Genomic DNA, 25,367 nt, shown 5'->3' on the forward strand with positions numbered 1-25,367 from the left:
TGCAGTTTTCACTTAGCTTACTATGAGGCTGAGCAGTAAATGGCACAACAGCAATTTTAAGACCTCAAAAAGCGGGAGATGGCTGATACCACATCACAGGAATTTGTAACCTCTGCTCGCAGTCTGTGAAGCCTAATGATTGACCCCTAAACAAGGGAGGAAGCCGTCAATCAGGATCTCCACTCCTGAAGCTCGTCACCTCGTCACCTCGTCTGCTGATCTTTGCTTCTACTGTATTTGAGCGCGAGTAAAAGGTAATTGTCCCTGTAATCACCAGAGAAACCAGACATTAGAGAGATGAATGGCCTCAGACACAAAGACCATGAAAACAAATACGAGACAACATAATGAGGTTAAGGTAGATGGAGGAGTGCAAATTGAACAACCGACTGTTACAGGAAATGTGAGGTCATCACATACCACACACGCAAATACCGTTCTCCTCCACGTGTGCATCATTTATTTCAGTATTTTTCTTTTTCTTACCAATCTAGAGATGGCTTGTTACTATGGTAATACACACAGGCTCACATTCTAGTTCTCTATGCAAATGAGGTCCGACTTGAAAGGAAATGCTTCAAATTCATTTCATAAACCAGACAAATGCCCTTCAAATGTGTTTGCTGACGTGCAAAGAATCTAGAAGCAGAAGTTATTGCACCAAGGGCGGAAATCACAGTTCGCATACGTTACATGAACAGGATTTTTGACTCTTTGTGAAATGAGATCATTCTGCATACAGTAGAGTAAATCACAAAGACGTGCTCCGACCCAAACTATAACCGACAATATTTGACCAGAGGGGGTTGCATACCATCTTGTCCTATTGGGAAGTAAATAAAAAACATGCTTGAATGACATCAGCCTTCATAGCCATAAGTGGCACAATCACCTGAGGCCAATTTCCACCATTTTGTCGACAGCCCAACACGTGAATCGGATGAATATACATGTGGAGCAAGCACCAATTAAAAAATGACAAAACAAGGTCTTAAAGCATTAAGAAGTTATAATAAATATACGTCCAATGTTCCACATACTTCAGAATAGAAAAAAAGCCATCTGCCTAAGAGTTCGCTGTACTTTGACAATGAGGAATTGTCTGTCGTGCTCTAAATGCTCTAAATGCTATGAATGCTACTGTGACGTTCCTCAAAATGACGTCGTCCTCGTCTCTTAGAACCACCAACCTCTGTTCAGTTGTAGCCTGACGGTTGAATCTGTTTTCTATTGCTGCTCTAACAAACAGGTCTTTCATTCTTTCAAGGTTGCTGGTCAATGCTGTGTGTGTGTGTGTGTGTGTGTTAAGAGCAATGATTGATTTCTATTTCACCTGTAGCTCGGTTAGTGTCGGCGTCGCTTCACACACCTATGAATCAGGAGGTAATAGTGTGCCTTGGAGCTCGCAGCCTGTGTGGACCTCCTAACCGTGGAGCCTGTGGCAGAAGAACTCATGCCTCCACTAACAGACCTCCATCAGCGGTAGGACAATCTCAGCTTGCACACGACACTACAAAGCCAAAAAACGGAAGTTCATTTTTGAATACTGCATGCATTTAAACACATTACTGACGTAAAAGTGTGTTCAAGAGGGATACATTCTCAACTTCAGTGATAATCATCTTTGGCGGTCCTGCTTACATTATATATTTTATAAGATTCTTTGTATTGGTAGTTTATATAGAACCAACTACAAGTATTTCCATATCATTATTTATTTCATAGTTGTTTTGGAGTTCTATATATAAGGTTTTGTGGATCCTGTTAAAGAACTTTAACAATGAGCCTTTCTTCTCCACGGTCTTGTTTCCTCTACGCCCCTCGGTGTATTTAAAGAGCAGCAGCAGCTACAACAGTCTTATCAAGCAGTCACCTGTCTTTGCCCTGATCCCCTATATATTGCCCTCAGAACACTGTCAATAAGCAGCTCAGCGTACAACAGACGCATGAAATTGGGGGGCCCGTCACTTTCTGCAGAAAAGGCTGTTGTTTAGGTGCGTTCCAGGAGCGGAAAACAAATGAGATGGTAGCTACTGCCCTAATTGCCTCCTTGCTGTCTAACCGGCACTGATCAATGACGCCACTCTATAAAGAGCAACATCCAGACATAATTGGCAGTTACATTTTTTAACATCAGCCAATGAAAACAGTTCAAATCATTTTTATGAAAAATATATTTATTGATACTATGTATTTATATGGCATATGTATCTTTTATGTTATGTAAGTTAGTAGTGTTGTATAGAACTGTTCACTCTAATGCCAGTCCATTTTCAATAGACTACCTTCCTGAAGCTTATAATTAAACATTCTTGTTAAGATAGATCGGAGAGATTTTAGGCCACAGCTTGTGATGTCAATGGAAATATTATACTGAGAGGTTTTCCTAAAATGTTTCGATTCCTGTTTGTATTGAAAATATTTACTGTAAAACTTGAATATGCACATGAACCAACAGCGCAAAAAGAATTATGTACAGAGTGGATTCTTGATTTCTTAATTGCTTGAATCAATTACTCTCATAGACTTTATGTTCTATCTCTTGCAATATCTGTCTGCAAACCTAGGTTTAGTGTAACAACAGATAATACAGATTCGTAGTTTTTGAATCCGTCACTGCAAAGGACCAAAGCACATGATAGAATTTTAAAGTTTGATGCATTTGAACATTGCTTTGGAGCTCCACAGAAATGTATTTATGTATTAATGGCTGTTTGTTTGTGCGTTAGGATTCGGACTGAAAATCAACTGATATTTAATGAATCAGTCCCTACAGAAAAATGTGTAACCACAATATAACAGATGAGTGGGAGATGTTGCATGATGGGACACAGTTTCAGAGCATTGCAGTGCATGCATGAGATATTAATGACAAAGTATGAGCAGTCTTTCAACACGCCAAGCTAGCAGATGTAGCAGCGTGGCCTTTGTCTAAATCCTGTTTTTGATAAGCTTTGATTCACAAATATACATCATTTAAAATGTTAAAACACAGGTGTAGAAGTGTGGACTGCTGTATCTTCCTGTGTGATGTATTCTGGCAGTTAACGGGTAAGGAGCCTTCATCTTCCACTGCTACCTTCAGAGCTCTCACATTGGTTTACCTCTCTTTTGATATGCCCTCTTCTCCCTTCCCATCATCCAATCAAACCACTACTATAAGCAGTCACGGTTGGCTGACCATGAATCACGGTATAACCACATATCCTTCTATGCTCCATTTCTTTTGTTCTACCTCCATTTGCATCTCGCTTCCTCTACTTTCTCTTCTGTACCTCCCCGTTTCTTTTCACTCTCTCCTCTCTTTTCCACTCTACGCCACACCACTCCACTGGCTTAAAGCCTGAAGAGACCAAGGAGATTAGACTCTTTGCTTGAGAGACAGGTCTCATTACCTTTGTCTTCTCCTGATGCAATAATACTCTCAAAACTCTCAGCCGATGCACAAGAATATGTGAATTTATTGAGGCAAGCTTAAGGCACACGTTTGATGCGGAACAATAGCGAAAGAGGTATTGGTTTGAATGTTAATCAACAGTCCTCCCGGTCATTTGTTTGGCAAACATTTTGCTAATGAAGATCATTCAACAAAGCTGGATTTAAATTCTTCCAATTTCTGAGAATGTGTCGATTAGGCCCTCAAACTGCATTTAGGCTACCATATAGGGCCAACAATGTTTTTGGGAAATTAAAAAAAGGCTGTCATCTGAGGCCCGATGATTCAGAGACTTGCCCTTGATTTGAGAACAGCTCAGAGGCTAACAAATGGAAGTGCAAATGATTTTCTAACTGGAGGCTCATTTAATCAGTTTAAATTTAGATCTCACGCCTCCCACTGGGGAAAATAAATCAGCTTCCTTCATACAGAATTTGCATGTTTTAACCCTGAAGTTATGAAGAGGAAATGGGGAGAGGACACACAGGGGATTGTTATGGCTTGTGTTCTCCTATCAGCCCACGGAAAGGCCCCCCGATGTGATCCACAGGGAAGGCTGTGTTTCTTTACTGTGACCCTATCAGAGAGCACTTTGACCTCAGCTAACAAGATCCATTAAGAGGGACTGGAGTCTGGATGAAACATTGCAGCAAGTGCGTATAAACGCTCTGAAGCCTACAGAGAATCTGTGTTATTATGCAAGATGGCAGCGCAGCAAACCAATCTGTGTGTTTATGGGAAAGAGCATTGCCTTGGGAGGAACACTGGACTGCATTGCACAGCATTAAACCCCTATATGTGACATCAAGTGTAAAGTGTGCTGCCGGGGCGGACTGAGGCATCCCCTCTGCTCAACTTTACCACATCAAAGGATTTATACTGTAGAATGAAACATCCACAGACAAGGCCCACAGAGCTCAGAGGAAGCACTCCGTATTCAAGTCCATGTTTGTTTGTGTTCGGCGTAAGACGAGCGTCGGCTCCGTTTTCCACTGTGATCAGCCTGTTCCTTCTAGTGGCGGAGTTGTTGTGTTCGGAACAGGTTTGAGGATTTGAGGAGCTGACAGAAAGGCGGAATTGCCTTTCGCTCGAGGTCGAGAGAGGCATTCCCTGTGAGGGCCCTGCAATGTGGGGATGGGTTGTGTGGGTAGGGGAGGAGAAAACCACCTCCCCAGAGTCAGCAATTTGACCCTTGCGGGCTTGGTACAGGCTGCGCTGTTTGAGCTCAAGTAAACGCCACTGAAAATTCAGCACAAAAATAAAAACGTGTTGTCAGGGTGCGTTAGAGAGAGAGCTGGCAACAGCTTTGACATGGCATGATGTGAAGACTGAGTCAGCTCTCCTCTACTGTCCACACAGTGTGCAATTGACCACCGCAACAAACCCAAGGACAAGTCACCGGAGGGGACACACAGAACGCGCTATGGACGCATTTGCAAGAGGGGGGGATTTTACTTTATGAAATTATACCGATGCAACAAGGGAGGAGTGTATGTGCATGTGAGAGTGACTAATCATGAAGCAGCTAGAACTCTTCAAAGCTCGTCACTATAAGACGATCGCTTGCTGTCCTTGCAGATGACAACTACAATGACGTACTCCTCGCCTCTGTTTTGATGTGTGTGGACAAGGAAGGGCGGTGAATGCGAGGCTTGGCATTCTCAAAAGAGCTGACGATATACAAAGTGGTTGCAAATATACACAATGTTTCCTCTTTTCTGTCAAGTGAACGTCTACGCAAGGGTTTAATGTGAATTACACAACGTGCATTACATCATAATATAGACACTTTACATTTCCGCTTCATCGAGGCTGTGAAGCTAAGAGAGAGCCTTCGTAATCCTCTCATCTAGATGCATGATGACTATTGGTGTGAAGTAACCTCCAGTTCATGAGCTTCCCTTCAAATGTGGCAGTGAGGAAATCCACATCACTAATCCTCAGCGCCTTTATTCAACAGGCTCTGGGTGGCTAGCAAAGGTTTACTGTAAGAACGTCTTCCTTTCGTTTTGACTAGCTAAGATCCACTGTTAAATCAATAATTACATTACAGTACATTACAGTCATTTAGCAGATGCTTTTATCCAAAGCGACATACAATAAGTGTATTCAACATCGGTTTTCGAGAGAACAACTAGTCACCAGCAGTAATAAGTGCATGTCCTTTCCTCAAGCAAGCATCTAAGAGCATAAACCAGCGCCAACGTACAGTGCAGAAACAAACAAATGCAGTAAGTGCCACAAACTAATATGAAAATGATGAGTGCAATAAGCTAGTATGAATACAATAGATGCTAAGTAAGTGCTAAGCGGAAGGCTAAGGGTAGGCCTTCTTGAAGAGGTGAGTTTTCAGCCTGCGCCGAAAGATGGGCAGCGACTCTGCCGTCCTGACGTCAGTGGGGAGTTCATTCCACCACTGAGGGGCCAGGACAGAAAACAGCCGCGACCGGGTCGATCGGCCGCAGGGACCTCTGAGCGATGGGGCAACCCGAGGTAGCAGAGCGAAGAGGTCGAACGGGGGTGTAGACCATGACCTGGAGATAGGAAGGAGCTGTTCCTTTCACTGCCCTGTAGGCTAGCACCAGAGTCTTAAACTGGATGAGAGCTCTTACAGGGAGCCAGTGTAGAGAACGGAGAATGCAAGTTGTGTGGGAGAACTTGGGGCGATTGAACACCAGGCGAACTGCAGCTTTCTGGACAAGCTCCAGAGGTCTGATGGCCGACGCCGGGGCTCCGGCAAGTAGTGAGTTGCAGTAGTCCAGGCGAGAGATGACAAGAGCCTGGATGAGCACCTGCGCCGTCTCATCAGTGAGGAAGGGGCGAATCCTCCTGATGTTGTAGAGCAGGAATCTGCAGGAGCGTGTAACCGATGCAATGTTTGCTGAGAACGACAGTTGGTCGTCCAGTGTCACACCCAGGTTTCTCGCTGTTCGAGTTGGCGTCACCACGGTATCATCAATGGTGATGGACAGGTCTCGGTGCGGGCAACCCTTCCCCAGGAGGAACAGTAGCTCGGTTTTGTCCAGGTTGAGCTTGAGGTGGTGTGTCGTCATCCACTTCGAGATGTCAGCCAAGCACGCAGCAATGCGTGCCTCCACTTGAGTGTCCCCGGGGGGAAATGACAAGACCAGCTGGGTGTCATCGGCATAACAATGGTGAGAGAAGTCATGCGAGCGAATAACAGAACCCAGAGATGTTGTGTAGAGCGAGAAGAGAAGGGGGCCCAGGACTGAGCCTTGTGGAACCCCCGTAGTCAGCATGCGTGGTTCCGACACGGCCCCCCTCCATGTCAGCTGGTAGGATCGACCTGTCAGGTAGGATGCAAACAGGGAGAGTGCAGAGCCTGAGACGCCCATCCCCTCGAGGGTGGATAGGAGGATCTGGTGGTTAACAGTGCCAAACGCCGCAGACAGGTCCAGGAGAATCAGGACCGAGGAGAGAGAGTTAGCTCTCGCTGCATGAAGCGACTCCGTCACCGCAAGGAGGGCTGTCTCAGTCGAGTGACCCACTTTGAACCCGGACTGGTGGGGGTCCAGGAGGTTGTTTTGGTGGCGATAGGAGGATAGTTGAGTAAAGACAGCACGTTCAAGTGTTTTGGAAAGAAAGGGTAGAAGAGAAACCGGTCTGAAGTTCTTGACATCAGAGTCAAGTGATGGTTTTTTCAGAAGGGGGGTGACTCTAGCAGTCTTGAAAGCTGTGGGAAAGCATCCTGAAACAAGAGATGTGTTGATGAGTTGGGTGAGGAAAGGAAGGAGTTCAGTCGCAATAGACTGAAAAAGAGGGGAGGGGATCGGGTCAAGGGAGCACGCGGTGGGGCGGTTAGATGTAACAAGGTTGAGGACCTCGTTGGGGGAGAGGGGAGCAAGATAGGGTAAGATGGGGCATGCAGACGGGCGGGAGAGCTGTGGGGGAAGAGCTGGAGATGGTAGAGAGGGTGGATGGGGAGAGGGTGGACAGGGGGGCTGAGAGGAGGATAATGGTATATTGTACAATTGTACAATTGAATATTGTAAGGAGCAATTACAATAATGTTGTCGTTGCTTTTTAGCACTCAGTCCAAGGCTCATTTGTCAAAATAAAAGCCGTAACAGCCCAAGGGACTAATCAAAAGGGATGAGGCAACAGGGAAATCTGCAGCTTGGTAACATGAGAAGGAGTCAGGGATGGAATGGGGAGGGGCGCAGCAGTAGTTCAAATATGTTCAGCGGTAGTTTCAGATCATAGCATACGTGGAAATCTTAATATTATTACAGCTTCTGTGCCGATCGTGAGAATAAATGTAAAACTTTCTATCGTGTTCGGGAAATGTTTGATGCTAAAGCGGTAATATTAAGACCAGATGATGGAAAAAGGTTTCCAACAGCAAATACTACTACAACAGCAATTCAATGCCATGACTATTTATACTGTCATTAATAAACTTAGTGAAGTTGCAAGGCACAATTTCAATCACAACACACTGGCTATATTTGCAATGCGATGTTATGTTTGGTTCAATAGTTATCCTGGGAAGTTTCAAGCCACTGCACCCATTTTAAAAGCAAAAATTCAAACGTCTGTAATTTAAATGCACTAACAGCACTAATCTCTCTTTGTAGAAATCCGCTGTGTTTGCATAATACAGCGAAGACAAGGATGAGATCATGACAGACAAACGTCGCTCTCATAAGAGCAGCCCATCGCTCACCGCTTGTCGCTTAGCAACAAAGACCTGGCGGGCAGACAGTAGGTGTGTGAGACAGAGCGAGTGGGAGGGGGGGGTAGAGAGAGGGACAGAAGCAGAGCTACAGGAAGGGCTGAGAGGAGCTGTGATGCAAGACGCGTGTAGAAGAGATGCGTCAATACAGGAGCAATCGGAAAAAAGTGATAAGTCAACGTTTGAAACGTAGAGGCTGTGGACACTGGTGAATGTCTTGTTTACATTTCATTTTTAATTAAAATGCCCAACTTCAAACCAGTTGATGCTATTTTGAGTTAAATAATATGTTCGGAAACCTCTTTTTAGCACCGCAGCAGAAGATAAAGGGACTCTCTGAATGTATTTGCAAACTACCTCAACATAAGTTATGTTACCTCCCGTTGAGTAGTAGGAATGAAAGTAAGGTATAACACCACAGTACTGCAAAAGACTGATAAGTAGGTCTGTTGATCTGATTGTATTCGCTCCAATTTCAATGGTAACATAATCTGGTTAAGGAGTTGACACGACAGCTGCAGTACTCAGGGAAAAGCTTTAATCTTGTTGTTATCAAATGATAGTGTGCACGCGTGTTGTATGGCTAGCCTCTCCTTCACCACCTCCCACCAAATAATCCAATCTCCATGAATTCCGAGAAATATGTACTTGCCAACTTGTTCACTTAACAGCCATGCATGTAACAGCTGATGTATTAGCTGTTTCAGTAATAGAAAATGAACACCAAAAAAAAAAAATACAAGCGTCTCCCCTAATTTCCTTACACATCTAACTGTGCAGATGAAATAATGTGGAGTTGGAGAGCGTGTGCCAAAGTTTGTGTTAGTTGGAACCACGGCCGGTGTTTGTACGCTGATCAACAACTGAAAAGGACGAGCAAGTCAAGCATTCAAGACAATAGCAGCGAAGAACGGCAGCACACATCTGTCCAGCAGTTGGTCTCGCGTTTAAGCAAGTGCAAAGTCTGTGCAAAGTGTGAGACAAATAGATGTCCACTGATTGAAACACAGGAACACACGGAGAACGGATTGTGTGGAAAAATAAACTAGGCTCTTGCATACAAGAATTTATTTTCAGGTCTAGAAACAAATTTCAACGCAAGTAATTATTCACATATTTTGAACACAATTGAAATGTCAAGGTTACACACATCTAATCTTTTACTGCTATATTATAAAGGTGCTGCGGTGGGCGACGGAAGGGCGTTCTAATAACGCAGGTGGCAAAATACCATCGCGTTATTTTTAGCTGAGTGGAGGGTGAAAAATAGTCCAAGTGCAACCTTGGTACACACTCAATCCCCGCGGCCTGGGCTTTACTAGACATATATTCTCCTGCGTCGGTGTAATGTCACCAACAGCAGCCAAGTCTCAAGGAAATCTCAATGACAACCGCAGAGCGGTGCCGGGGTAACTTAAGAATGTCACAATTCGCATCAAGCTTTAATGTGATCATACGTGAGCGTACCACAATGAGCAGCCAATGTGCGTGTCCCGTCTCTTGAGCCAATACAGACCCGCCGCATGCTTCACATGCTGTGTCATTCGTTCTTAGGGTATTTCGGTTGTCGATCTCTTTAATGTGCGGTCAGTCAAAATCTTCCCCTGAGCTTTTCCCCGCAGCATCACCTGCTTGGTAAACTCCTGTAGGGCACAAGCAAAACGATATTCTTGCACACTATACACTACGTATACAACAGTCGTGGCCTCCAGTTGCATTTCATCAAACCAATTACTGGTGACTTATAGCACACTTAAGTAAATTGTGAGGCAGCATGTGCCAATCGATCAGCATATCGTGGCTAAACACTCCAAGAAATATAGCGTAACAGGAGACACTCTAGACCACCCTGCTGATGGAAAATATCCAAGCGATCTCTATAATGTACCCAACTGACAGCACTCTAATTCAATCACGTGTGTTGCAGTTGCAACTAAGCTGCCTCCAAATACCCCCGTCTATTTTAAACCCCCGTTCAACAATGACAGGCCGCGAAGACTCCAGTATGCCTGAAAAAACATTACGCAAAAGGAAAGAAACCAAACATCCCGGGCGCTCGCATGTGTAAGTGTGTGTGTGTGTGTGTGTGTGTGTGCGTGTGCATATGTGCAGGGTTCAAGCCATGCTTGTCCTATTACAGAAAGCTGTGTTCAGAGTAGCCTATCAGAAGACACTAGAATGTGAGATTGTTCATGTAATCTAGTTACAGTAGACATGCTTCATTGCCTAGCGTGCAGATAAAAGAAATAGCAAAGCTACAGCCTAATGACAATATTTATTTTTTGTACTTTTCTACAATTTAAATCACCCCAAGGACAGAAACATCTAACCGTACATTGTTATCTTTTTCCACAACAAACATGTTACACAAGTAGGAGATGTATTTTAATGGATGAACAGCACACTGGTAAGATGTAACACTGAGGTCCTTCTTAATCAGAGCACACTGGTGCCCTACAGCTGTTGTTTACTATTAAAGCGGGATTAAGGCCAAGTTTTGCTGGGTGGTTCCAGGAGACGCCACTAATTGCATGGTTGTTCCCAGAATGCCTGGGTTTTTTCGCATCATTTCCTGCAGAGTGTCAAGCTAGTGGGCACAACAAAGGCCCTCTCCTCCTCTGCTTTCTAACGAGAATACGAGAAAGACAGTCAGAAGGAAAGACAGGTACGAATGATGTCAGTCATTTACAGGTCGGGTTTATCTATTGCCTTCAGCCAATATTCCTCCAAATACACCTTTTGCAGCAAAAGTATTTCTACAATTGACCAGGTTTGGGAACAACCAAGAGTAAAATCGGTGGCCCTATAGGACCAAGAGTGCTGTAATGCGCTGTACGTTGTGGAAAAACAGCTTGAGGGATTCTTTGTTATTGATTTATGACGATCAGGGTAAAGAATGCCGCCTGCCAGCTCAGTCTTGGTGCCATCAATAATGCAGCTACAGTATCCGTGTCCACACAACAAATGAACAACACACGCTGGCGCCTCCATTATTCATGAGGGTTCCCACCTTTAGCACCTCAGCTGCATTATATGTCTCCCATAGGAAGATTTTCAGCAGCTCTGCAAGCCATTAAATGCTTGCCATCGTCTGGTTAAGACCAAGAGTAGAGTCACCTTTAATAAAACCAGAGGGAGCCTCCAGTTGTTCTGTGTTAAGCATCTATCACCGGCAGCAATTGGATTGGCAAAACAAAACAAAAATACAATTTGCCTCTGAACACTGTAAACACAAACAGAAGTTACTTCTGAGCATCAAACACCTTGCTTGGGAAAAATGTAATTGCCTCGTTTTCTCCTTCAAATCCCAGAAGGCTAAGGGATATATATATATATCTATATATATATATATAGATATATATATATATATTTATTGTTTAGAAGTGAATGTGGATACAGAATTCGATCACATTTTGGCATGTAATACCAGTGCTTTGGAAATTTGAATTCAAAACATTTCAAATCAAAAGTAGCTTACATACATTGTCAAACCTTTCTTTTAAAACTGTCCTTCTGACTACAGTTTGCACAGACAAGCAAACCACCACCTGTATGCCATGCACAGACTCCTCATGCTTTTAATGGTGAGTGTGTGTGATGTGTGAATAAAAGCAGCAGGGCCAAGGCTGGCCCTGAGACTGCAGTAAATCACGAGCATGAGCGTTGCAATCTCTATACATCACAGCCACTCTGCCCACTGGCTTTCCATTGCTGTTCCAAGTCTCTTCTCCGTATTTCACTGCCCGAAAAAGACTGACAAAAACGTCAAGCAGCATAACATTGATGAATTCATCATGTTTGCAGTGATTAAATGTTTTTGTGTGCAAAATGCCTGTATCGAAAGTAGCTGCAGTGTAACAAAGAGGCTCTCTTTTCTTGTGCGAGTGTGGAAATGGATGTAATGACTCCACTCTAGGAGGCTAAAAAAAGATCCTCTTTATCTATTCATAACAAGGAGGGTATGATTTAAATTTAGTTTCATATATATCGTTGTTATTATCTCCCCAAGATCTTCCTCGTTGTCAGTGTTTTGGTACATTTTGTAAAAAGAAAAAAAAGAAGTAAAAATGTACTACCTTGTCATTTGCAAGCACCTTCATCATTTCAAGTGCTGATTGTAAAAGGAAATGTACCTGTAGGAGGCCAAACAAGGCCGAGAAACATCTTCTTTATCTATTTATCTATCTCTCGATGTATTTCCTGACATATGTGTCTTTGTTCTTATCGCCTAGCATGCATTTTTTTTTTTTTTTTTTTAAATCGCAATGAACCCTGTATTTCTCACACCCACCTCGCCAAGAATGGGTTGCTTTGATGGACAGGGAGCGTGGCAGTGATGGTCAGAGGCCGCGTGTTAGAGTAATTACAGAGCAGCCATGTTAGTAGGCCAGTGCTCGTCCCACAGGAAGAGGAAACAGAAGCAGTGCATAGGTAGGGTTTCACCTCAAAAGGCAACCAGCTTTTGTTCTGTTCACTAGGCTGTCATGTGAGAACATGCAGACGGATTATTTCTTCTGAGAGTCTGCGACCCTTGTCAACTTTGACCCCGACCCCTTTTGAGAAAGGTGAAAGGCTCCTTCTCAGGTCCCGCTTCAGTCACAGTTTTCCATTTCTGATCCATTAAGCAGGGGTCAATTCCTTAAAGGGGAAGGCTAGATCCCCCATGAAATAAATGGCAATTCATGTTCTCATAAATTGGTAAAAATGGACAATCAAGGATTTTCCCTTCCTGCTTTCTCGTCATGCTCTAATATTCTGAGTGCCTGGTGAAGGCGAGTGTTTTACCAGAGCTATGTTTCCACATGTCATGTGTGGTGTCACATATTCTCTATCCCCCTGTGTTTATGTCCCTGAGGGTATCGTGGGCAAAATGAACACGAGCTTCCTAGCAGAGACCAGTCTTCGCTGGCTACCAAATTGTCAGACCGTGGCTCCTTTGGGGGAACATAAGGGAGACCTGAAGGACAATGACAGATGAAGACGCTTTGGGACGGGGGAAAGGGAGAGAGGATGATGAAGAGAGCAATTGGCGACCAATGAAAGAGGAAGAAGACAGAGTGAAAATACCAACATATGGAAACCAATTTAGATTAATCTCAATGAATAATAAAACTAGAAAAGGGGGGAATTAAAGGGAATAGACCAATGGAAGTAAACTTCCCCTCATAATTGTTTCTTTCCAGGCTGATCCCGAAATCCAACACCAAGTGTCACCAAATCCGTTATTGGCCGTCACGAAGTCTTAACAGCAATGATTTTAGAAAGGGATTCATTAACAACTACAGTAAGTGTTCTTCTCACTTTGGTCAAGACAAATGACTGCACTCAAGAGTGTGTTTCTGAGTGCTAATGCCCCTTTAAAGTGTTCATTAAATGTGTGTGTGGGATAGTTCTTTCAATCACCCACTCCCTCGAGATTTTAGACCATTACTGTCTGTTCCTGCAGATGTGCCAACCCACTCCTGCTGCCCGCTCCGGAGATTCTGACCACCCCTGCCAGCAAAAACGTTTTTTTCCGAAATCTCTCAGCTCCGTCCCACGGGGAGAATAAGACACATTAGCCCGTATGGGTTCTTTTAATGTGTTTTTACAGTTACTGAAACGTTTAAAAAGCCACCTTTAATGGAAAAAAAATAAGCCTTGCTGTCAGGTGATTGTGTTATCATTTACAAATCATATCAGTCAATATTTCATAATCCTACAAAGTGTTTATAGCCATTCAATGAGTATAACTACACTGTATTGATCCAAACATAATATGACTATGATGAGAAGTGCACCAGTGTAACACCAGTTTTTGAAAAGATTTGAAGTAAAAGATAAAGTAATAAAAACAAAGCTACCCATACAGTATTAATATCGACATTTTTCAAACTCACCATCTCCCAGCAGTGGATGCATTTGTTTTGCCGTTGGTCTTTTTCACAGCAGAAAATGTGAGTTGACATGGCAGGAAAAGCACAGGTGGAACTAATGACATTAATTATGTGTCTGTTGCACCGAGCCAACACTGAGCCAGCATGCACAATACCAAAGACCTGGGACTGGTCAATTTAAACGGAAAGCAGCCATTGCTAATGTTATTAATTACACCTGTGCTTTTCCTGATACGACATGTCAAAAGGTCAAAATGAAGAAGGCCTATTGGCAAAGCTTTCAGCTGACTGCTCCACACTGGCACCGTGCCTATCAGTGGGTAGGATAGCGATAGCGTCTAGAGCCACACTGATAATCCAGTGAGAGATATATTGTAATGGCATATTAAATGTTGGCTGACAGGAAACGTTACAAAAGAAATACCAAAAAAATGTGTCTTTGGTAGTCAGGCTGGTAGTCTTTTTCCTGCTATTGGAGTTTTAGGAAATTGAACCAAGACACATTTGCCAAAGTCATCACTTATTTTTTTATTAATTTTAGCAATTTCTCACCTTTTTACTTAAAACTTAATAACGTAAATTTCATCTTTGTGTAGTTTGTCCAAGTGGAACTAATAAGCATTCCTGACGTCATTCTGTTTCGGCCCATACTCAGAAAAGATGGACATTTTGTTTTTGTTTTTTTCTTATAATCAAGATTCTTACAAGATTCTTTGACATTATGTGTTTTGGCCGCTTGATTTCTGTCAGCCAAACTTTATAGTTACACAACAAGTGTTGTATAACGTTCATTGCATGCATTTATGCTCCCAAAAATAATTAATCCCCTCGATTCTGAATGCTCATGAGCTTCCTACCAGCGGCACCCCTTAGGCCAAAATGTCAATTATGCACATAATGTAATCTAATAAACATAATCTAACAAGCAGTTTGTCATGACGTCTGCTGAGCAAACGCTCCCAAGGACATAAAGCCTTTCCTTTAGCCCCACTATTATGACAAACTTTACATTTTTAGCCCCACTTCTGGTAAGCATGTATCATCAGTATGTTTGTTACGTCCAACACCTGTACTTGTCAGCCAGGCAAGAACCCTTCCTTTCATTTTTGACCAGTTTTCCACCAGATACTGCACTCCTTTCAATGTCTGTGTACTGAGTAAAGGGATATCCAGATACTTCCATGTACCACCACACTACTGCTATATTATCAACCTGTCCATATGCCTGCTTAGTTTCAATGCAAACAATTAAACCATGCTTTTGAGATGTGATGACTCCAACTCATTGTTCATTCACTGTTGAGCTGCTCTGGTCTGAGTTGAGTCGAGTCAAAATTTTCATCAAAGTGTGTTGCTGCAGGATGACGAATAAAAAAAAAATAGAAATTTAAGGGAACATGCAATTGGATTATATTTTTCTTTCGATTCATGACATTCAAACAGAGAAGTCTGTAGACCCATGTTATTTTTTATATGTTAGAGACTGTAAGCTGTTAGATGGTTTAAACAAATATATGAAATATCAAACAAGACTTTTTCTGAAGTACTCAACAGCACCGACATAGCCCCACATCCTTGTTTATGAGAAGCATTGCTCAGTCTCCCCTTCCTGAGCTCTCCATGGTGCTGAAAGGCTTCACTTGTGCAGAATGCCCATTATTTTTAACACAGCCTGCCAAAGATGGAGCACAACTGTTGTGTGTGCGGCCACGGCCATTGGATTCCACGTCTCGATCTGAACATTAGAACTAATCCCTGCTGCTCCGCTGGTCAACATCATAATGGAACCGCACATCCAACATTCAACACAGACCACAAACTACCCAGACGCACAGGGTGGGAATTCTGATTGACAATGGTAAAGAAGATACCATTAAAATAGTATAGTGAGCAGTAATGACCATCAGTGCTGAAGGAACATTACAAATACTTTCTTATCATACATACTGCTATTCAGAATCAATTGTGCTCACACATTTCTAAGCCGAGTGTCAACAATGCCGCAGGCTATTTTGGATGTTTCAAATAATTACCGTGCAGCCACATTTCTGTAACTTGACCTCCACTAAATTGATTTACCACACTATTTGCATTGTAACACGGGAAAACCGTCTCTGCAATTAAAGCTTTGAAAAGGAAAGGGAGGAATGTGCAAATCCATCTGACAAGACAGGACCAAAGAAGGAGACGTCACATCTGGCACTGAAGACGTATCGATAACAGATGCATGACCAAAAAAAAGTACATTCTGACTTCAGATACAATCAGACAAAGGAGTTCATGCAAATGTGCACATTTCTCATATCTCTGTGTGCAGTTGGGTGTAAACAGGAATATACAACTATCTATGAGAATTGCTGACATCAACACTTAAAGCACACCATCAGTGAAGGAGATCATGAGTTACATTTGTATCTGCATTGTATCTCTGCCCCCACGGGGTCCATGAGTCAACTGATCGGTCCTTTTGGTCGAAGTCGACTAAGATTCTTTAGTTGATTTATTTATGCTTTTTCATGCTGAATAATTCATTTCCAAGAAACCCCTGAGCACCTCTGGTAAACACAATATTTAAAGTGGTGCTTTTGTGTGATTCTTTGTGAGGAAAAACAGTTTTACAGTGATGTCAATTAAATCAACAAAGCGATTAGTCGAAATAATGACGTTGATAAATTCCTTTGGTCGAGGACAGCCCTACTGCACTGTTTGTCCTTATTGTTGATCCTCCATGATGTTTGAAAATGATTCCATATGACAAACACCAATCAATACAGATTACAAGTATCTACCGATTGTCCCCTGTAGGGCAGCAAGGCAAGGCTGACCAATTACCGCCCTGCTTAATCTCAATGGTATAGGCTGTCAGAGAAGCAGCACGGCAGCTCTGCATTATCATCCATCTTTAATGAGGCGTTCAGCAATGATTGTCTACACATGCTGTCATTCGGGCCTCACTGCTCGCCTCATCATCTTACAAAGCTCGTGTCAGTCTGAAATTGGTCTCGCTTGAATCGCTGCTTGGTTCGTGTCGAGATACATTTCACAGCTTCCAGAGCGACGCCAGGCAACACACGGAACCTGAGCGAGGCAGCACCTTCTGGGATTTTGAGTTTTTGCAAGCGTCAAACCAGGCTTCTAATTGACAGCTGGGCTATTCATCCTGCGCAGCCACTCTGGCAAATGTCAGAAGAAGTCAAGAGGTAAAATCATTGTGTAGCAGGCCCTCTCACTAAGCCTGAACAGAATACTGCTTGCAGGCTGCCCTTCTCTGTCAGCCACACTTGTATTTCCCCATAAACACATTGTATTAGCGTCTGGTGCTCACTTAAGTTATAGACACTGGGATGCTGCCAAATGGGGTGCAATCTTAGCATTGAGAGAAACCTGAGCCTGCTGTTAGCCTGCGAGGAGAATGACAATGAGCATATTAGCCTAGCCCTCTTGGAGGTCAATTGAGACAGGTTGCTGAAGGGCTGTGGGGATGGCGGTGCCGTGTAATCCGAACACTTTCTTATCAGTCTCTGGGAGCTGACATGTGCTTGTATTTTCACCCAAAGGGTTGGCCTCACAGTGCCGTTACTAAGAGAGAGAGAGAGGGAGCTGATCTCTAAATAGGAAGCACAAACACCGGCTGCTGAGATTTTTGAAGGTCACTGCCGAGTCCTCTACACACTCTCTGTCTCTCTCTATCTCGGCTTCCCAGATGTCTAAGGGTGGTCGCAAGCTAAGGGGAGCCAAGATGAGGGAGAGAGTGGGAGATGGCTGGCTCTGCCTGATAATCCACAACAGAAAAAGGCTAGTCCCAGGGCTGTGCACGTGCTGGCCTGGCTGGCTCTTGTAGACTCTATATTGAACAATTCTTATGTCCGTTTCTCTGTCACTCTCACATACAAAAGGCATTTGCAGATTTAAGAAACATAAGTAAGCATGAACATTAAAATGCAAAACCGACTAGTTTGCAGTGTAACCATTGCCAGGTAAGGAAAATACATGCTGACATCCTTCTTAACTTACAGCTTGAATACCGGTGAAAACACACAAACCAAGACATGTCCATGTGATTATCAAAATAACATCATCTCAACTCTTCTCTCTTATCACTGACATGGCTGCAGAAGCATTTAGTATGATTCCTATGGCCTGGCTATAGAGAGAAACAGTTTAAGGACAACAACAGCTGAGGAAGAAAGCTGGTAGAAACCATAAGCCATGATCCTGCTGGCTACTAGCACTAGCTAGCTATCGCTCTCTCGCAGGCCTCCTTTGCCAGCTTAGCCTAGCCGGTCTCAACTACCGGATCTATATGCAAATAGTTTTCCATGTCAGTTTGACAAGGCAATTTCTAATGGTGGGAATGCCTGTCTCGCACTATTCCCCCATGTGGAGCCAGGTATACCCGTCCCATCTAACCTTTAACCTCTGAATAGTTCCTTGGGCATGGAAGTCCTTTTAATAGTCCGGTGACTGGCCAAAGAAGACATAACAGCATGACAGCCGGGGAGCACGGTTTGGGTAAAGGGGGGTTGACCTCTGTGTCTGCCTCATGATATCTGGCCTGATATATAGCCTCTCCTTGCCTGTGGATTACCATACATCAGCATGGCACACTCCAGTTGTCCCTAGATGGCCATCAAACCAGGCCCTGAGAATTCGGGATTAGGGCCTTGAAAAGGGAGGATCTCCGCTAAAGAATAACCCATGAGTCACACACTCCATATTGGAGTATGTACATGGAAAGTTCATCGCTGATGCTGGACAGAGCAAGTTTGTGAAAGCGTACATCAAATTGACTGTGTGTTACTGCTTTCCACTATTTTGTGTCATTGTAAACTGAATATCTTTGGAGTTTGGACCGTTTTTAACAATTTTCTGCCATTTTATAGACTAAATAAATAAATAAATAAATAAATAATCGATTCATCAACAAACTTGATGATCGTGAAAAATGTCCATAGTTGCAGCCCTACTCCTGATAAGAGGGGCTGGGGACAGGCATCGCCTGCTGTGGTGGAAAACTGGTCACGCTTTGCCGCGGGACAGCTGTGAGACATGCTCACTCACATCAAGTGTCAACAACACATGACAAGACACATGCAACTCAACCACTGGTCACAAGAATATAGTGGTCCTCCAATACACACACACACACACACACACATTCCTGAGATGCCATCAAGTCTTAAGGCAGCAAGTCTTAAGGGCTTAAACATTTGCCTGAGGAAATCCACGGTTTGGCCACTTTGTCAAATTGTCTTCATATTCCAGCGCTCTTCCTCAGGGTTTGGCACAGTCATGCTTGTGCTAAATTACGGAGCTAGCAGCTAATGTACAGAGGTTACATTGAGTTATTTTATGATGTGTTCAAGCTCTATCAATAAAAAAATAGTATACGGCGAGGGTAAATTATAACGTTATCATGTGTTCAAGTGTCTTGTAAAATCGAGGTTTTGGCGTGAGACTTGAATACATGACCCTACGCTAGCTCTAAAAGGCTTATAATAGATTATTAAAACTACTGTAGCAAATAACCCCGATAGAGGAGAATCTAAAAGGATAACATTTAGAATTTTTGACAGTTTAAACTGAATTAGGAACAGTTGAGATAATTTCAGAGACAGAAGTGAAAAAAAGTTAGTAGCCTTGAAACCAAGAATGTAACATGATACTTAACGCACTAAATGGATTTAGTTTTGACAGATAATATTATTTTAGAAGAGAGAATAAGAATCTTTAGCATACTTGATGCCTAAAATAACTGACAGCTGAAGCCCTATACGTCTTTATCAAGTGTCTTGTGTGACCCAGTGGTACTTTGTGTACTCGATTCATTTCTTCAATTAGCTCTGGAATTCAATAAGCCAGCGAGGGCCGAGCTGGGCAAAGTTAGGCTGAGGGTCGTGAGAGCGACAGCTGATGTCGGGGTGTGTGCTCTGCGCTGCTCTGGCGAAATGCAGCTGGTCTGTTGCCAAGCAAAAAAGAATACACAGGCTCACAACAGTTCCTCTCTGCAGGAACCTCCGCAATCCAGTCCACTTCGAAGGCAAGCGCAGTGAAGAGAGTCCCAGCATGCCTCGTTCACCCTGCCATAGTCTGGGCTTTTCCTCATCACATAGGCGGACACGAATGTAGACACCGACTCGGACACGTGCAAACACTGAGGCGGGTTTCAAACTCAGGTTTGATTAATTGCTCTGCAGTGAAAGCCAAGCCGTCGTGCATAGGCTATCAATCACAATCTTCATTTATGGAAATGCCTCGTGATGATTTAAAAGTCACCAACGCTGCCATCTCATGAGACGGAAGATGGATTTGTCCTAATGTTAGTAGTTTAGTGATCATGGGCGTGCTTTGTCATAAACCCTCGACCTGCAAACCGACAAGGGCCAGAGGAAATGGAGCCTATAGGCACCAGATGTTTCCCCACCGCACGTCTGTATTCGTCGCATCACAGGAGCAGAGTCTGGCCCTCAGTGAGGAGAACCAAGGCTCAGCACATCAAACTCTCATTAGATAGGATGAAACTTTAATGATCCCATGATTGCCATGGGGACACTGGGCTGGCGGAGCAGTAAACAAACATGAGAAAACGCACGAGCTAAATACAAATAGTCTTGGAGCAAAAGAGGACAGTAGTAGCAAGTAAGTATCTGTTAAATAGAAATGTGTAAGACAAAATGTCATGTGGCAAAAAAAAGTATGGTTTATAGCATTAAGACTTGCAGAAAAGGTAGTATCAAGATCAGATCGTACAGGCGGAGCAGGTACTGTAGCTCCAACAACGCTCATGTGGAGCTGTTTGGAGAGAAACAACCGTACAATCCTGTCGGCTGTTGGCTCGAAAGTGCGTATAAAACGGACCATGTTGCACCTGAGGGGGGTGAGGGGGAGGCTGTTGTACTTTTGTACAACAGCCTTGTTTGGAGGTGTATTTTTGTAGTCCTCATTTACACCTCACTATGACACAGGGATATAATGTGTCGTTTGGTGCTTGGGTTGAAACACTTGGCTTGTGTGCTTTAACCGCTCCATGTACATTGAAGACTGAACCGTCTGCCTCCTTGCTGCTCTATGACAGATGCCAGTTATCGCTCCATCTCAAGTTCACCAACAGCCACTCCTCTTACTGACGCAGAGCTGCAGCCTGAAGATGACACCTGTCAATGCTCTCTTGTGTAAAGTAACGCAAACTATAGTTGCGACCCTTAGCTACGTTACACCCGCATAAAAATGTCACTTTTTCAGCAAGCAAATCACTTTAACTGGTCAGTCACATGACGGTTAATAGTGCATAATATAAGTTATTGTTAAAGACTTAGCTGACATTACCTACTGCCTTATTTACCAGCTCAGAAAGACTAAAACTATTTGCCCAATCGTTCAATTTATTCATTTATTGAAGTTTCAAAATTTCTCCTAAAGGCAAACTTAAAAAACAGTCCAAAACCCAAAGATATTCTGTTTATGATCAGACTTTTATGATCAACTATTCCTTTCAGCTCTCATAAAAAATAGCTATTTGGAATGAGACATTTTTAAATCCCCAGCCCGACAACAGACCAGGTCAGGTATTTCTAATTTTCTAATAAAGCCGTGTTTTCAGAGAGCCGTTGTTCCATTCATGTTTGAATAGAGATTGGTGCCACAAATGCAAAGCCTCAATACTCCTCCTCCCCACGCATCCCAAATAACAGAGGCATCATATAAGAACTCCTGGAGGTGGCATGACGCAGAGTAGAAAACTAGGCCGTTAGATAACCATACAGCAGTGAAGCAGCACAGCACAGAAAACAGCACAGAACTCTTACGTATTCAACAAGACCAAAAGAAAGGGAACATAGAGGTATATGCCAACAAGCCTTGCAACATGAAAGTGGTTTCCTCCACCGGTTGTGCTTCCGTTCCCGTCATGCATATGCATTAGCATTGTCCTGAGTGAGTCTTTCCCCGAGTAGGAAACCCCTTCATTTAGAATGTGTGAAGTCTGGAGAGTGCACTGTGAAAAGAGAGTGAAATAATGACGCTCATCCAGACGGCCTGATAACTGGTGTTTGCAGAGCGACGTAGTGTTGGGAAAATCAACAACAAATGTGTTTGATATGTGGTTTAAAAATGGCACTGGAGCACTCTGAACCACCCGGCAGAGAAATGGTGTCATAAATGTTGCCATTACTAGCCGTGTTAAAAAAAGAAAATCAATGTGGGTTTATTTCATTTGACGTTGCTTTTTTAGTCCAACCCGGTAGACGGCACCAGAACTATAAAACAGCTGCGTTGTTGTTGTCTCTAATACGATTTCCCTGTCTTGTTTTAGAACGATAAAAAGGTACAAAGTTGATTATACCCGGTTATCATCAGACTACTGCCTTTTAACAGTCCAGAAGTCTCAAAAAGTTGCACTGCACATTTTTTCTTTGCTGCATCCACTTATCTCATTCCTTCCTCCAGCATGATGTATATGACCCATGACCTCTCCCTTATAATCCTGACAGAGAAGAGGGCCATTTAAAAGAATTAGGACACAGCTGTGTGCCAATGACAGAGCACGGGAGGACACCATGCAATGCAAAGCCCCCTCTCAAGCCCTTCTGACACCCTCACACCCCCCCCCCCCCGTTTCCACTTCCTCCTGTGTCTCTCTCAGAGTTTCCACCTCTATTTCCTTTGCCTCTGATTCCAGGTTCCCAGTACTGCCAGAGAAAGCCCACCGCCCCTCAATGCATCCCGTTTCTGACACATGCCAACTTAGCCGGCCGCGCTAGTCAGCTGAACAGAGATCCAGTTTCCCCCTTCTTAATACTCCGAACAAGCCTTTGCCCTCTGCAGCCAAGTGTCAAGCCAACCAAAGTCACCTAACGGGACGGCTCTGCCCTTCTATACGCACAGCAACCCGGCAGCACAGGGGAGGGAGTGCAAACTGAAACTTGCTTTCATTTTATTCCAGTTTCTCCTCTTTTGCAAGAGATGAGACGCAACCAGATACCCACCAGCAGTCACAAGATGGATACCTCATTATCATTGCATGGTTTACTTCCATCACTTTCCTAGCAAGACGGTTGGAAGTATATGCAGGATGGCATACGGTTGGGTGCCATCTCTAATACATGGGATTCATGAGCGTGACTAACTGGCATGAGGCCGACAGCCAAGTAATAACCCAAATAGCACAACAGGCAGAGTTATCTCTCATTGTAAATAGGAGCTGTTTAGACGGGACACGTTGTTGTATCCCAGAGGCCTAGTTTAAATCTGATATCATGTAAATGTCAACTTGTGTTTTTCAATATGCAGCCAAGAGCCGGGCTGGACAATCTGTGTATGTTCACGTCCTATCCAAAATCTAGATACATCACAGCTTAATTGAACATAATCTGTAATGGGATTTGTTTTTTTTGTGCATATTTGGTAAGTGTGGGGCTGGGAGATATGATTGACATTAAGTATCACTATTATTTAGAATATCTCTCAGATAAACAATTTACATAATTCATAAATGTACGCAATATCACATTTGAAACAATCAAATTGGTGTTCAGTGGCTTTAAGCAGAGCAATGGAGGCTAGTTTCTGCTGTTTTTGTCAGTTAAGGAGGATGACTCTGTGCCCTGTCTTCCACCTGTCATAATACCAAACAGACACGGGCAGAAAAGGGCCAAGGTCACCGAAAGGACACGGGAGACGAGCAGCAGGGGCACGGCTCATGGAATTGGACACAACCCAAACATATCAAAAGCACGAGGGAGCTCACCGTTGCTCCCTCCTTCTTCCAGCCATCATTGTCACTCCTTCCTCTTTTCAACCCCTTTGTGCTTAATGCTGATGACTGACTCACTTGCCGTTTCCTGATTATTATTTTTTTTTTTTTTGTATAAAACATTCTCATTCCAAGCGAGAAAAAGACCAGACCATGTTTCGCACACTGGAAGCAACATTTCCCTCTGTTCAGTCAACATTACTCTCTGTTCAGCCAGGGGACCACTCGCACGACACACAAGTGCGTGAGTCATGTATGAAGCAGGCTTTAATACACACGTGAATCAGCCATCATTCATCGCTGAAGCAGGCCACCCCGAGCAAAGTCATGGCCAGTCACCCTTTTTCATCCCATTTCTACATCAGTCCTGCAGACGGGTTACTTTCATCATTCCGCAAAGATATTCAATGTGCAGCGAAAACACATTGCAGCAACCACTGATTGGACAAATTAAAAAGGTTAATAACAGACAGCGGCGAGAAGAAATGATGTTTCCACGGACTATATTTTGCAGAGTTGTTGCATGCTATGAAAGAGACAGCCTTGATGTCGTTGGGTCTGCATTTAAAGTCCCAATGGACTTCATCAGGTCTCACTGGTGGAATGTTACCCTGGTACATGAAACTAGTGCCCCCCCCCCCCCCCCCCCGAAAGGTCTATTTTCATTCTAGAAATCAAGAGCTGGTGTGTCATGAGGATATGATGCACGTTGAAGCAAAGCATAATAAAATGAAGCCGCTGCTCTCCTCTCATCCCACCCGCATCCTGTCATGCAACACCACCCCCTTCATTCAAGAGTGGGAGTTGGTAAACACAGCCAACGGATAACAACAATCGTATTCACGGGATGCATTCATTATAAAAAGGCAGTGCTGCAGTTGGCGCTGGATATCCGTTTGGTGGGTGCAGATTAGGAGGAAGCCATCGAAGTGGCATGTCATTTTCACAATGCAGGCCCTTACAGAACAATAAGTCAGGCCAGTGTCACATTTTATTTTTTATTTTTTTTAAAGCACACTATGTGCATCAGTGGTTTTGTGTGAGGCGTTCAAAGAGATTTCCACATCTACAACCTGACAGTGGGCCATACCTTGTGTTTTTTGACGTTGCAGTGGCAGCAAACGGTATACATATATTTGAGTGTCCTCCACAGCAGGATGATGAAGAGACCCCCAAAAAACGTCACCATGGAGGAGGCGAGGAATGCCCACCACATGCGCTGTCCATTATTGTCGCAGGGCACCTCGGACGAGAACGGGATGACAACGTCTTCCATCTTGGATATTAAGATTGAAGAGCCCGGATTTCGATTGTTATTGATATTGCTTGACCTCATAGAGCTGTCGCTTCCATGTGGAACGGTGCCTCCTGCCTCAGCTAGCATTTAGGAGCCTTGGAGAGCCTGTGCCAACGTCCCCAGCCATATTGCTCGAGACAAACCAAAAAATAAAAAAAATTTAAAAAACTCTTCCCTGTAAATTGTGCTCACCCACCCGATGTAGTCTCTTTCTATAGTTCAGCAGCCGATGAATCGTTTATTCGTGACAGCGTGAGGCGCCGCACACGCGAACCTGACCAAAATAGCGGGTCGGTGTCCTTTGGACAGAG

At 43.6% G+C, this 25,367-nt stretch overlaps 1 protein-coding gene across 1 annotated transcript in view; it reads right to left on the reverse strand.

The window, feature by feature from the left end:
* Positions 1-25,143, reverse strand: part of LOC306785946 (calcium-activated potassium channel subunit alpha-1a-like) — a gene marked incomplete at both ends in the record, with an annotated part of 118,757 nt that extends 93,614 nt beyond the window's left edge. The window contains one exon of the mRNA XM_079280535.1: positions 24,850-25,143. Within this exon, the coding sequence (XP_079136661.1) occupies positions 24,850-25,143 (294 nt within the window). The remainder of the gene's footprint in view (positions 1-24,849) is intronic.
* Between the last annotated feature and the right edge of the window lie 224 nt (positions 25,144-25,367).

This window comes from Melanostigma gelatinosum, assembly GCF_949748355.1.
Source record: "Melanostigma gelatinosum genome assembly, chromosome: 12".
NCBI lineage: Eukaryota > Metazoa > Chordata > Actinopteri > Perciformes > Zoarcidae > Melanostigma > Melanostigma gelatinosum.